Consider the following 12,871-nt stretch of genomic DNA (forward strand, 5'->3'; position numbering starts at 1 on the left):
TGCACTTTCCCAGCAACTTCTCGCGCAGCTGGCGCGACGCTCCTCCGAACTTACATTTCGTAGCCTACGTTTACTGCGCTGAAGCAAGACACTCCCATACGTGTTCCCATACTGTACCTGATTAAAAAAATTTCCAGCCTTCGGGAAAGTTCGAGTAAGCTCCCCGCCGCCGAGTCGGATCACCTATCCAGTAAACGAGGGATTTTCTTGGCCTCTAACCGTCCATCCAAAACGATTACAATTAGTTGGGCATGTGCAAGGGAGCAAAATACATAAACAGAATGGTCCCCAGAATGTGCCCGACAGCAACAACTAGATAAGGTGTCCATGGACAGTGTATTCAAGCAGCACTCCGCAAGTGAAACGCAGGGACAAGGCTGGCTTTCCGCAATCATAAATGTGCGTGGCTCTTTGGCAACTCCGGAAGGCGTTACGAATTCTTACCTCCGGAGCTGAGCTTGCGGACATTATACCAGACATGGGAGTAGGATCTGACACATGCTCTTTCTTGCCGAGCACCGAGCCTGCTATATAACGCTTCGCAAGTCTAGTCATCGCGCAGGAAATAATCTATCAGTCAACGGGCGCGCGATGGTTATACAGGGAAGTACGGGCATGTCTCCTGAACTTTCTGAGTGAGCTGTGGGGCAAGACGTCGAGTTTGTTTTGTTATTTCTCTTCTCAAAGTTTTATCACAAACAAATTTTGTATTTCTTGTTTAGATTTTTTATTTTGCACTATTCAAAGGGCTATTTGTAAAGATGCAAAATGATTTTCAAAGAGCGGCTTTTTAGAGATGTAAAAATGAGGAGTGATCGGCTGCATTGAAAACACTTGCGCATGGGCTGTTTCAATTCCAGTAATCATGCTCATGAACAGGGGTCACTCAACCAACTTCTGTTGCAACGTCATTGGTTCAGGTTACTCAAACGCAATGTTTTACGGCTGACTACGAAGGCAACTAGCTGAGCCCCATTATGCTCTAAATTAATAACGTCCCAGAATTGAGTCGTTAGTTAGAAATCTGATCGGAGTGGAAGCAGTTGGTGGCTGAGGGGGTGCTGCCTGTATTGGAGAAATGTTGGGGTGACGGCCCCTATAACATTTGTAGGAGTATCGGGAGTTGTGGCATTGGCCATAAGTGGGTTGGAATTTTTTATTACGCCCTGAGAATCAGAAGCATTACAGAAGAGAGGCATGACGGTGGAATACACTAGTATGCAGTGAAGTAAATTCATAAGGAAAGTTTCTTATTAAACATTATTAGGCAGAGTTGTATGAACAAAAATGATCCTTAAAAAGGTGTGGTTGCAGTCGATTGAGACAAAAAATCCCTGATGAGAGACTACGCTGCACGAGTCGAATAAATCTTCACTCTGATGATCTCCATGAATAGAGAGAAAGGAAGAATGTATTTTTTATAAAATCAAAGAAACTAAAAATTGAGCTTAAACTAAGTTGAGGACAGCGACCTGATCAATGGAAAGGAGAATGACGTGTAACTTATTTAGCAACCAGCAACAGGGTAGAGTGGGTCAGGGAACAAGCGCGAGTTAACGATATCTTAGCTGAGAACAAGACAAGGAAATGGGCATGCGCAGGAGATTTAATGCGCACGGGTGTTAACTGATAATCACATTGAGTAACGGAGTTGATTCGAAGAAAAGGCATGGCGGCAGACAGTCAAGTTGGCGGATGAGATTGGAAAGTTTGCGGCACTGAGGTGGCCGCAGCCGCTTAGGTGGGCTAGGGATCATGATGATGATGGTGATGATTGCCTCCCTCTCGATTTCATTTTTTTCCCTCGCTGAGCAGAGCGGTCGAAGCAGAGGAAGAGGAAGGCTGGCTCGCGGAGCGCTCGCATTCCATCGGTTGCCCGCACACAGCTCGGACGGCGGCTCGGCCCCGCTGCTCGGACCGCACCGACAGAGGCAAGTGAACCCGATTATGGCGCACGAGTGCCACTTTGCCCCTGGGCGAGATGCACGGACGTCTCGCTCAAGGGTAGAACGCGATGGGGCTGACAGTGCGAGGCACGCGGCGGTCGACGATGCGCCGAGCGCGTTGTTCACGCTTCGGATTCTAAAGCTTTTCGAGATCGCGCTGCCCAGTGTTCGTCAGGCAGCGAGCCTTCTCTCAGCCTACGCACACAGCGCAAGCGGTTCAGTTTAACGCGTTCTCAATTTAAACGTGGAGGCTAGCGAAAAGGGTTCGACTCAAATTAAGGACAACGCAGCGAGCTATGGAAAGAAAAATGATAGGTGTAACGTTAAGAGACCGGAAGCGGGCAGGGTGGGTGAGGGAACGAACGCGTGTTAATGACATTCTAGTATAAATCAAGGTGAAGAAGGCTTGGACAGGGCATGCAATGCGAAGGCAAGGTAACCGCTGGTCCTTAAGGGTAACGGAGTGGATTCAAAGAGAAGGCAAGCGTATTAGGGGGTGGCAGAAAGTTGAGTGGGCGGATGAGGTTGAGAAGCTTGCGGGCATAGGGTGGCAAAGGACAGGGTTAATTGGAGAGACATGGCAGAGGCCTTTACCCTGCAGTGGGCGTAGTCAGTCTGATGATGATGATGATGATGATGACTACGATCACTGATCGCAGAAGCCTAAGCCCCCTGCCTGGCTTTGGTTATACTTTTACTCCAGCGACATTGGTGCAGTCTGACAGAGGTGCGCTGCTATACCTTGTACGAGAAGAGGAGGGGACAAGACCTTTGAGATTCACAGAGGGCGCCTGTGGTGGATGCGTTAAAAGGACACTGAGCACGACGCCATTCAATTATTGTTCTCAGTAAAAATGAACTTTCTCGCTTTTTGTGGATATGTTGACGTTTGTTCGGCACGAAAACACTCATTTATCGGCGAGAAAATTGGATTTAAAAATCCTTCCGCCAGTCGATTCAATCTCCTGACGTCCTTACCGGAAAAGGCTGGTTGTCAACGTTTTGAAATGAAGGGCCTTGTACCGTAGCCTCCGGGATCCGAGACGAAACATCTGTGTCAACGCATGCATTTTACTTGCGAAATCGACCTATGATGGCGACACCTGTATTTCGTTTTTTTTTTCGCTTTTAGCTGATAAAATTTGTTTTCTGTGATTGGTCTGTTGGTAATTAAAACGCGGTACCCAATCGATACAGGCCAACTTTTGTTTGTCATCAGTCTCCGTTTAAGCTCAGAGGAATAAGTTCGTCTATCGAAGCAGGCTGAGGGTAGTTCTGCGTCTGCCAGGCACGTATAACGAAGCAACCGGCCTAAGTCACTCGCAGGGCACGGAAAAGGAAAACTTTTGTAGGTGACTAACACACAATCATTCCCTCAACAGTTTCACGCCAGGGTCGAACAAACGGCCATGCCGCACTATTGACAAAGCCTTTCGCCACCTCCCTTCGTCATACGCCTCTGTATGCAGCCGTTTGTTTGATGCTCACTTGGTACCCTTAAAGAATTGGCCGGGTGCACATAATTCACTCAGCCGAAGAACAAATAAGGATTTCTACAAAGCGTACTTGTGTTCCCTGCGGGCAGAGCATGTACAGGAGAACAGGACATCTCCCGTCCCCACCGCTCTTGTTCTGCATCGCGTTCCTCCAAGATACGATTGACGTAGGTGGAAATGAAGGGCCGGCCTTCAACGCCGGCAGTGGTGCTCTGGACTGAGAGGCTGCCATCAGAGGAGGATTCCAAAGTCTAGAGGAAAAAATCAAGAGCGGCAATTTCGTTCGTAACGCTGCACTGTGAACAAGATGATCTTCCTCCGCGCCTCTACGTTTATATGAGAGTGTGTATGGTACGATACATGGGTTTAACGTCCCATTTTTCTGTACCCATTTTTCTGTACCCAACACAATTCGAAGTACAGAGCATTCTTTTGAGCTTGAGCGATAGTAAAGCATTAGATATAGATAACTTGCAGATTAAACCAGTTAGATACGTTTTGCCACTGATCACCACGCTACTTACACATATTTTTAATCTCATTCTGGGTTCGGGCACTTTTCCTGATGAAATGAAAAAGGCCAAAGTCTCTGTCATCTTCAAAGGCGGTGACCGAAACTCAGCCAACAATTATCGACTGATATCAGTGCTTCCAGTTTTCTCAAAGGACATTTTAAGATAATTTTCTCTCGCATAATTAAGTTCCTCGAAGATAGAAACATTATCACAAAATCACAGTTTGGTTTCCGGAAAGACAGATCAACGGAGATAGCTCTGTTGACTCTAAAAGAAATTATTCTAGAAAATATTGAAAGACAGATGCTTACACTTGCAATATTTATTGATTACAGTAAGGCTTTCGACTCCCTCAATGACAGCATTCTTCTCACTAAGTTGCAGGCTTATGGAATTCGTGGAAACTGATTCGCGCTTCTGAATTATTACCTGCATGAAAAGCAACAGTGCGTACATATAACGGGTAGCATGTCGTCATTCTTACCCATTTCATGTGGTGTTCCACAAGGCAGCGTATTAGGTCCTCTTCTATTTAATTTATACGACAGCACAATGCTGATCTCTGGTTCCAATATTCAACATATGATAATAAAATGTAATCAGATGCTTGAACAGTTGTCTGCTTGGTCAAAGCAAAATCGAATAAAGATAAACCCATCTAAGACAAAAGCTGTTATGTTTCATTCTAAAAATAAACCAGTTTTTGCGAGGGAAGTTATGTTAGAAGGTCAGGTAGTCGATATTGTCAGTCATCATAAAATTCTCGCAGTTCATTTTTCTTTAACATTAAGCTGGGACGTGCACATAAATAACCTTTCCATAAAGCATTCTTCCATCGGTGGTGTAGTATCACGCTGTCGTAGGTTGCTTCCATTATCAGTCAAGCTTCAAATATATAATGCCCTCTTTAACTCACTTAACATATTGTTCTTTAGTTTGGAGCACAACCACGAGATCTAATTTAAGCAAGCTTGCAGTTATTCAGAAGAAGCTTGTCCATTGCATCGCAAATATTGCACCTATGTCATCTTGTAAAGAATAATGCCACCTTGCTACGTTTCCGCTCGGATCGATCATCGTCATAAAGTTGGTATTCTTTCATGCCAAACAAACCACTTTTACAACTCATTCATCCCCAGCACATCGGCAAAATGGAATCACCTTCCCCCATCGGTCGTCGAAATAAGTGACCATTCTGTGTTTAAATCGGCTTTAACTAACTTGATGGTAACATAGTACATGTAATTCTTGCGCCCTGCCGTTTATTCTTTTCAGCTTATGTGGTAGTTAAAACAGACCTGGTCTGCGTGGTATGCTTGTTTGCGTGGTATGCTTACTTTTATGCTTACTTTTATTCTTTGCTCATAATTTCGTGTTAAATGACTGTTAATTCGTTTGATTGTATTTGCTGTAACCTACTGATTTGCGCGAGCCATATTCTTGTTCACATTTTTGTGTTACTTGTGACTGCTGTTCCTTTGTTATTTTGTCTATTGTACCCCACTCCCCTCTGTAATGCCCTCGGGCCCTGAGGGTACTGAAGCAAATAAATAAATAAAATAAATCCTTTTCCTTCCTTGACATTATTGCCATAGATAATCTATACGGGTTTCGTTTAGTACAGGCAGCCTGCTACTCCTCCCCACAAATAAAAATCACTATAGCTTTGTTGGCGTCTTTAGAACAGCGCATTACAGATTCAAACATAAACATAAGAACCACACACAAATGGGCAATCCTGCGCTTTCGCACTTTGTATAAACATCAGTCCTTGACCCATAACCTTCCTGTTGCGCTCAACAAATACTATTCGATTCATGAATACAGTGTCAAGCAGCAGCATTCCTATTTTGCTAATATATGATTTCTATTGCTATTTTTGTTCTGTTAGCGATATTTCATATTGAATTGCACATTGATGTTAGTACTCTTTTGTTGTTGTTTTGCTTTGTGTGAGATCTATTTTCTTGTGATATGCATCATGTATGCTAAATGCTGTGTGTATGCTATGGAAATAGTATAGTTCAGTTTCATTTGTGAACTTTTGGGTGAATGTTTATCTCTTTTTTGTAAACGCGCGCTACTGCCATGTATTGGGTCTCCTGGGCCTATTCAAGCTCATAGCTTTTAGCTCAGGAGACCTTTCAAATTTCTGGAAAAAAAAAATAATTATATATGTATGTATATGTAAAACAGCCCATGGGCTGTGAAGGACATGTATGAGAGAGTGTGTGTCATGCTTCATTCGACAAATGGGCCAGGCTGGTTACACAGGCGTGCATAGCTACGTATGCTACGGGCTCGTGCTCCATGTCAGTGCACGTTAAAGATCTCCAGGTGGTCGAAATTATTCCGGAGCCCTCTACTACGGCACCTCTTTCATCTCTCACTCCCGCCTTCCTCCGTTTTCTCACGGCGCGGTTCAGGTGTCCGCCTATATGTGAGACAGATACTGCGCCATTCCTTTTCCTCAAGAACCCCTAATCACGCGTGGCATCAGCCCAGTGCTTCTTTTTAGTGTTTCTTCGAGCTTTGATTCGTGCTACGCGCATGCGTACACACGGTCTGGTGACCAGGGCTTGTCTCACCGCAGGTGCCGCTCGCCCTCGGCTGCCAAGATGTCGCGCAGCGGCTCGACCACCACCGTGGAGTTCGTCGAGGGTACGCGGCCGCCTTCTCCGTCGGTTTGCATCGTCAGTGAGCAGCGCCCGCCCTCTCCGTCGGTCTGCATCGTCAGCGAGCCGAGGCCACCCTCACCATCGGTTTGCATCGTCAGTGAGCAGCGCCCGCCTTCTCCGGCGGTCTGCATCGTCAGCGAGCAGAGGCCGCCCTCACCATCGGTATGCATCGTCAGTGAGCAGCGACCGCCCTCACCTTCGGTGTGCATCGTGAGCGAGTCGCGGCCGCCCTCGCCTCCGAGCGTGTGTGTGGTGAGCGGCAAGCGCACCTCGTCCCCTACCACCGTCTCCGTGGTGAGCGGCGGCGGAGGGTGCCCTCGCCGTGTCCCCTCGCCCTCCCCCAACGTATGCATCGTGACCGAGACGGCACCGCCGCCGCCGTCCGATGTATGCATCGTCACCGAGGGCCGTTCGTCCAGCCTGTGTGTCGTCGCTGGCGAGTCGTCGCGGAGGTCGCCGACCACGGTCCAGGTCATCGGGAGCTCCAAGCGCTCCGGTTCCACGGTTGAAATCACCCAGGAGTAGCTGCCATGTCCGCAGCTCCAAATTGCCGCTCGTACGAATGTGTTCGCATATTCCTATTGGATCAACAGCGGGTCATGTGCTCCGCGAAAAAATTCCAAGTCTCAAGCGCATCAAATAAAGTATTTGTGACGGCGTACCTCATGCATAAGTTGAACGATGGTAGGTGATGCAAGCAGGGCTTCGGAATAATTTCGACCACTTGGGGATCTTTAACGCGCACTGACATCGCAGAGCACACGGGCGCCTTGTGCTTTTCGTAGTAAGTAGTAGTAAGTGGTTTTGTTAAAATAGTAATAAAAAGAAATCAAAATATTTTTACTAGTCCCAGCATCTGTCATCGATACTGAGGGGCAGCGAAAATAAATGATAGCAGGCAGAATGGAGAAATGAAATGAAAGTGGTGAGGGAACAGGAAGAGAGGATATGGGGAGAGTTAATATGCTCAAACTATTTGCGTTTCGCCCCAATCGAAACGCGGCCCGCCGTGGCCTCTAACGGTTTTGAGGAAAAGAAAAGCGCATAGCTAGTTCACTCTGTCGGTGGACACCTCAAGCACACCACGAAACCCGACTAACCCTTGATGACCTTGATGGCCTTTATCATAAGTATAGACCCAAAAGATTTCTTTCTGGGCCAAGCTGTGTGGCTCGTTATCCATCGCCAGCGCTACAAATATCTTCAAGGTGAGAACTCTCGTCCTCGATCCTCTGACAGTTAGAACCTGAGAAACTGTTGCAATACCCAGACAATGCAGCTTAAAGCGACACTGAGGAGAAATTGAAGTTGGCTTGTATCGATAGATTACCATCTCCTGATCACAAAAATTCCACTCTTACTAGAAACAAATCTCTTGTAAAGTAGAAAATAGCAAGAACCAAAATACAGGTATCACCGCCACAGACCAATTTCGCAAGTGCAAGCGTGATGACGTCATAGGACAAGAGACGCTAACTTGGAGGCATTTTCCTTCCTACATGGACGCCACGAATCTCTTGAGGCTGACAAAGGAAGGTTGCGCGATTCAGTATTGAAGTCAGTTTTGTTTTAAAACCGACAGTGCACTTTTATCACACAAGGAAGACAGACAAAAGACCACCTTAATGTAGGAAGCAAAGAAAACCGATGCTTGCCGGCGCCACAGGCGGCCAGGAAAATTTCGATTTGCAATGGCGCTTCGCGTGTATGAGCTTCGCGTGGCCCGTGGTTTTGTTTTTGACGCGCCTCGATATACAAGCACCGAATAGCAGAGGAACTCCAAGTGCAGCTTCAAGTGCTAGTTAACCTTTGAAGGAGCCTGTTAACGCTGGTCAGATGATCGCCACGGTCGATGAAAAACTATGATGGCACGATGTTGGGTGATCATGCAAAGCAGTTCGCAGTATAAAGAGCACTTGTGTCTTCGTACGCTCGCCCGGTGAAACATTTCCGGCTGTGCCAGTCAACTTCCAACTACTTAACGGAAATCGTTTATTAGGGACGGGAGACAAGGTACAAGGCAGTTAAGAAAAATTGCTGATGGCCTAGCTCTGTTAGGCCAGGATATACGAAGCGAAAGCACGGAGACCTGCATCAGAAGAGTGCCTACTCTAGATGCGCCTTTTTGCATGGTTAAACTTTGAGCCGTCGTGGCGGAGCGGCAGCGTCTCCGCCTCAATAGCCATACGCCCTGGTTCGATTCTGAGCCTCGGCACAGGTTGTTTTTTTTTTCTTATTCAATGAGTGTGCGGGGGGTTCAGTGGCTCCCATAGATGCCGCCACCGAATACGTTGGTTAGCGGTAAAGCGCGAGCTCGGTTAAGGCGCGTTTATACTCCGGAGTAACGAGCGCGCGCGTGCTGCACGGCGACGTCACGTCGGCCCAACTGCGCTTGACCGCCAACGCGTTCGGCGGCTTCGGCGCACTCTGACCGCACTGGCGGAGACTTTGAGCATGTCTCTATTTCGCGCCGAGTGCGCCAGCCGCCGCCGGCCCGGCCAGACCGGTTCAACTACGCGGCAGGGTGCGCGTTGTGACGTCATTTAATATAGCTTTGGCAGTTGGGCGGAGCTGTTCTTTTCGAGTTCTCCGCTAATTTAATCCTTTCACATACACATCTGAAGGTACATACAAGTGGGCGAGAGAGCCCGATCCAGTGGACCCCGTACCTCCGGAAACGCGCGGAACCAGTTGAAACGTCCTGCGTCGGCTTTACTTTCAAGCCGTCAACTTTAAACGCGAGCGCCCTTGAGCACCCATCCGTTTCTTGTGGCAGAAAAATAAATAAATAACCTGGCCCTTGCAACCGTGGAATACCTCGACGCCGCCTGCTGCACCGTGCAACCTCTCCGTTCAAGGAATCACAATCAATCGGCCCCAAAGCCGCGGCCAGCCTCCGATGGGCGCGACGCGCCGACCTTGTCCTCGCCCCTCGCGACTCCCCACACTGGGGTTATAATATTTAATTTGCAACGACTGCTCACGGCGGAAGGGGGAAACGACCCGCCGGCGCCTAACCTGACTGTGCTCCCTCAAAAGCATCGCACGCTCTGTTGGGCTTAGGTCGCTGAAATGCGGGCCGGAGTTCTTGCGAGAACTTCGTCGTCGGGTTCGGGAATGGGATCCATCGTAACGCTGGCAAGACGCCGGTGCAAACGTAAACGAAGCGCCGGTAGCGACCCCCGATATATGCCTTCAACGTGCGGCGGCGGTAGCTTTCATTTCCGCTGCTGCTAGACCGCACCGCTAGCCGCCAGATATTGCGGAGTCTGCGTTTACGTCTCGTTTGACGTCACTCCGTTCTATGACGTCATAAGAGTGCGCCGTGACGTCACAAGAGTGCCCAGAGTTTGAATCGGAGCGGCGGGAAAAGCTTTTTCAACTTAAAATCCAAATTGTTTTGAAATAAATCCTTCTTCGCTCCCGGATCAATCAAATTCGCTCCCGGACAAGCGGCAACAAAGCCATGAAATTCCGAACTATCAGATTTTGCTAACAAAAAATTTGATAGTGTTCCCGCACTGTCCCTGAACCACCTAGGCTCCTTACTATTGAAGACGGCAGTAAGTAAATATGACATTCCACTCACAGTCCGAAAGAATTAGAACAAAATATGACTTTACAAACAACATCTAGCGGAGAGGAGCCGGTTTCCCACCTCGCAAGATAGCATCGCGATTTGAGCGTTGCTGATGTGTGAGTGCGCAGAGACGTCATGTAAAGACTAAACAATGACAGCATACAACGCCAAAACATTACGATGCGACCCGTTTTTGAACAATATCGCTTAAAACCGGGATGATTTGACAAGGCGCGAAACTCCCGAAGAGCTCACCAAAGGTCTTCCATGCCCGCACTCTGAGCATCAAAATCAAGAAGTTGCACAAGCCTTGCAACCAACCCGAATGCAAATGACAATAATGAACTCAAACTTTGACGCTTGAACGATATGTGCTTGTTGGTTTCTGGAGCACGGGGGATGGAACTTTTAATGCAAGGGGGCCAAAACATGATGGTTTTTAAAGGCTCTCTTTTAATTCGTTAATAAAAGGCATTCACAAAACGTTTCACGCGCCGGTACAGGCATTGTTTGAACAAAACATACTACTTTCAGATCTGACAACGGGCGCAATAGGCGGGGTCACCGCCAGGCACTTTCTTGTAGAACTTTCCACATGACCGGCAGTTAGGAGTCCGCCGTCTTGATTCATTCATGCCTCCGCTTGGCTGAGGACTCTCGAATGGGCTAGATTGAATGGAGGCACTGCTGCCGTTCTGACAAGATTCACAGCAGGTTGGGTCTCCGCCCGGCACAACTCTGTAGAATTTTCCACAGCGGCCGCAGTTGGGTGTCCGTTTCGGCTTCGGGCTGCTAGGCGGAAAGAGGTTTTTCGCGATACTGTTTAGATCACAAGACGCACAAAGAGAGGGGTCACCACCTGGCACAACCTTATAGAACTTTCCACAGCGGCTGCAGTTAGGAGTGCGTTTCGGTTGCGGGCTCTGGCATGACTCACAGATGGAAGGGTCACCTCCGGAAACAACCTTATAGAACTTTCCACAGCGGCCGCAGTTAGGAGTGCGTTTCGGTTGCGGGCTCTGGCATGACTCACAGATGGAAGGGTCACCTCCGCGAACAACCTTATAGAACTTTCCACAGCGGCCGCAGTTAGGAGTGCGTTTCGGTTGCGGGCTCTGGCATGACTCACAGATGGAAGGGTCGCCTCCGCGAACAACCTTATAGAACTTTCCACAGCGGCCGCAGTTAGGAGTGCGTTTTGGTTGCGGGCTCTGGCATGACTCACAGATGGAAGGGTCACCTCCGCGTACAACCTTATAGAACTTTCCACATCTGGCACAGTTCGGTGTGCGTTTCGGTTGCGGGCTCTGGCATGACTCACAGATGGAAGGGTCACCTCCGCGAACAACCTTATAGAACTTTCCACAGCGGCCGCAGTTAGGAGTGCGTTTCGGTTGCGGGCTCTGGCATGACTCACAGATGGAAGGGTCACCTCCGGAAACAACCTTATAGAACTTTCCACATTGGCCACAGTTAGGAGTGCGATTCGGTTGCGGGCTCTGGCATGACTCACAGATGGAAGGGTCACCACCTGGCACAACCTTATAGAACTTTCCACATCTGGCACAGTTCGGTGTGCGTTTCGGTTGCGGGCTCTGGCATGACTCACAGATGGAAGGGTCACCTCCGGAAACAACCTTATAGAACTTTCCACATTGGCCACAGTTAGGAGTGCGATTCGGTTGCGGGCTCTGGCATGACTCACAGATGGAAGGGTCACCTCCGCGAACAGCCTTATAGAACTTTCCACATCTGGCACAGTTCGGCGTGCGTTTCGGTTGCGGGCTCTGGCATGGCTCACAGATGGAAGGGTCACCTCCAGGAACAAACTTATAGAACTTTCCACATCTGGCACAGTTCGGTGTGCGTTTCGGTTGCGGGCTCTGGCATGACTCACAGATGGAAGGGTCACCTCCAGAAACAACTTTATAGAACTTTCCACATCTGGCACAGTTCGGTGTGCGTTTCGGTTGCGGGCTCTGGCATGGCTCACAGATGGAAGGGTCACCTCCAGGAACAAACTTATAGAACTTTCCACATCTGGCACAGTTCGGTGTGCGTTTCGGTTGCGGGCTCTGGCATGACTCACAGATGGAAGGGTCACCTCCAGAAACAACTTTATAGAACTTTCCACATCTGGCACAGTTCGGTGTGCGTTTCGGTTGCGGGCTCTGGCATGACTCACAGATGGAAGGGTCACCTCCAGGAACAAACTTATACAACTTTCCACATCTGGCACAGTTCGGTGTGCGTTTCGGTTGCGGGCTCTGGCATGACTCACAGATGGAAGGGTCACCTCCAGGAACAACTTTATAGAACTTTCCACATCTGGCACAGTTCGGTGTGCGTTTCGGTTGCGGGCTCTGGCATGACTCACAGATGGAAGGGTCACCTCCGGGAACAACCTTATAGAACTTTCCGCATTGGCCACAGATATGAATGCGGCTTAGTGTGGAGCTGCTTGCTGAAAACTGATCTTTCTTGATGTGACAAGACGTACAGGTGGTGATGTCTCCATCTGGGACAACCTTGTAGAACTCTCCGCACGAAGAACACTTTGCAGTTAAATGCCGAATGAAACTGGTCCGTCCGTCCTGTTCGGGAGATGTGTCCTTTGCTGCCTCACCAGGAATGCGAGCAGTCAACTCGCTCAATG

At 48.6% G+C, this 12,871-nt stretch overlaps 2 protein-coding genes across 3 annotated transcripts in view; one reads left to right on the plus strand and one right to left on the minus strand.

The window, feature by feature from the left end:
- LOC144111304 (lysosomal protective protein-like) overlaps positions 1–12,871 on the minus strand; it is a 268,952-nt gene that overhangs the window by 204,898 nt on the left and 51,183 nt on the right. The gene's annotated exons all lie outside the window — the stretch shown is intronic.
- LOC144111514 (uncharacterized) lies at positions 1,833–7,296 on the plus strand. The gene is made up of 2 exons (XM_077644838.1): positions 1,833–1,931; positions 6,551–7,296. Exon 2 carries the CDS (start codon positions 6,576–6,578, stop codon positions 7,158–7,160), a length of 585 nt encoding a protein of 194 aa, XP_077500964.1. The 5' UTR covers positions 1,833–1,931; positions 6,551–6,575; the 3' UTR covers positions 7,161–7,296.

This window comes from Amblyomma americanum, chromosome 11 (genome assembly GCF_052857255.1).
Source record: "Amblyomma americanum isolate KBUSLIRL-KWMA chromosome 11, ASM5285725v1, whole genome shotgun sequence".
Lineage (NCBI taxonomy): Eukaryota > Metazoa > Arthropoda > Arachnida > Ixodida > Ixodidae > Amblyomma > Amblyomma americanum.

What these genes read in the sequence shown, in the direction of transcription:
- LOC144111514 (XM_077644838.1), top strand. Translation starts at nt 6,576, where the DNA reads ATGTCGCGCAGCGGCTCGACCACCACCGTGGAGTTCGTCGAGGGTACG.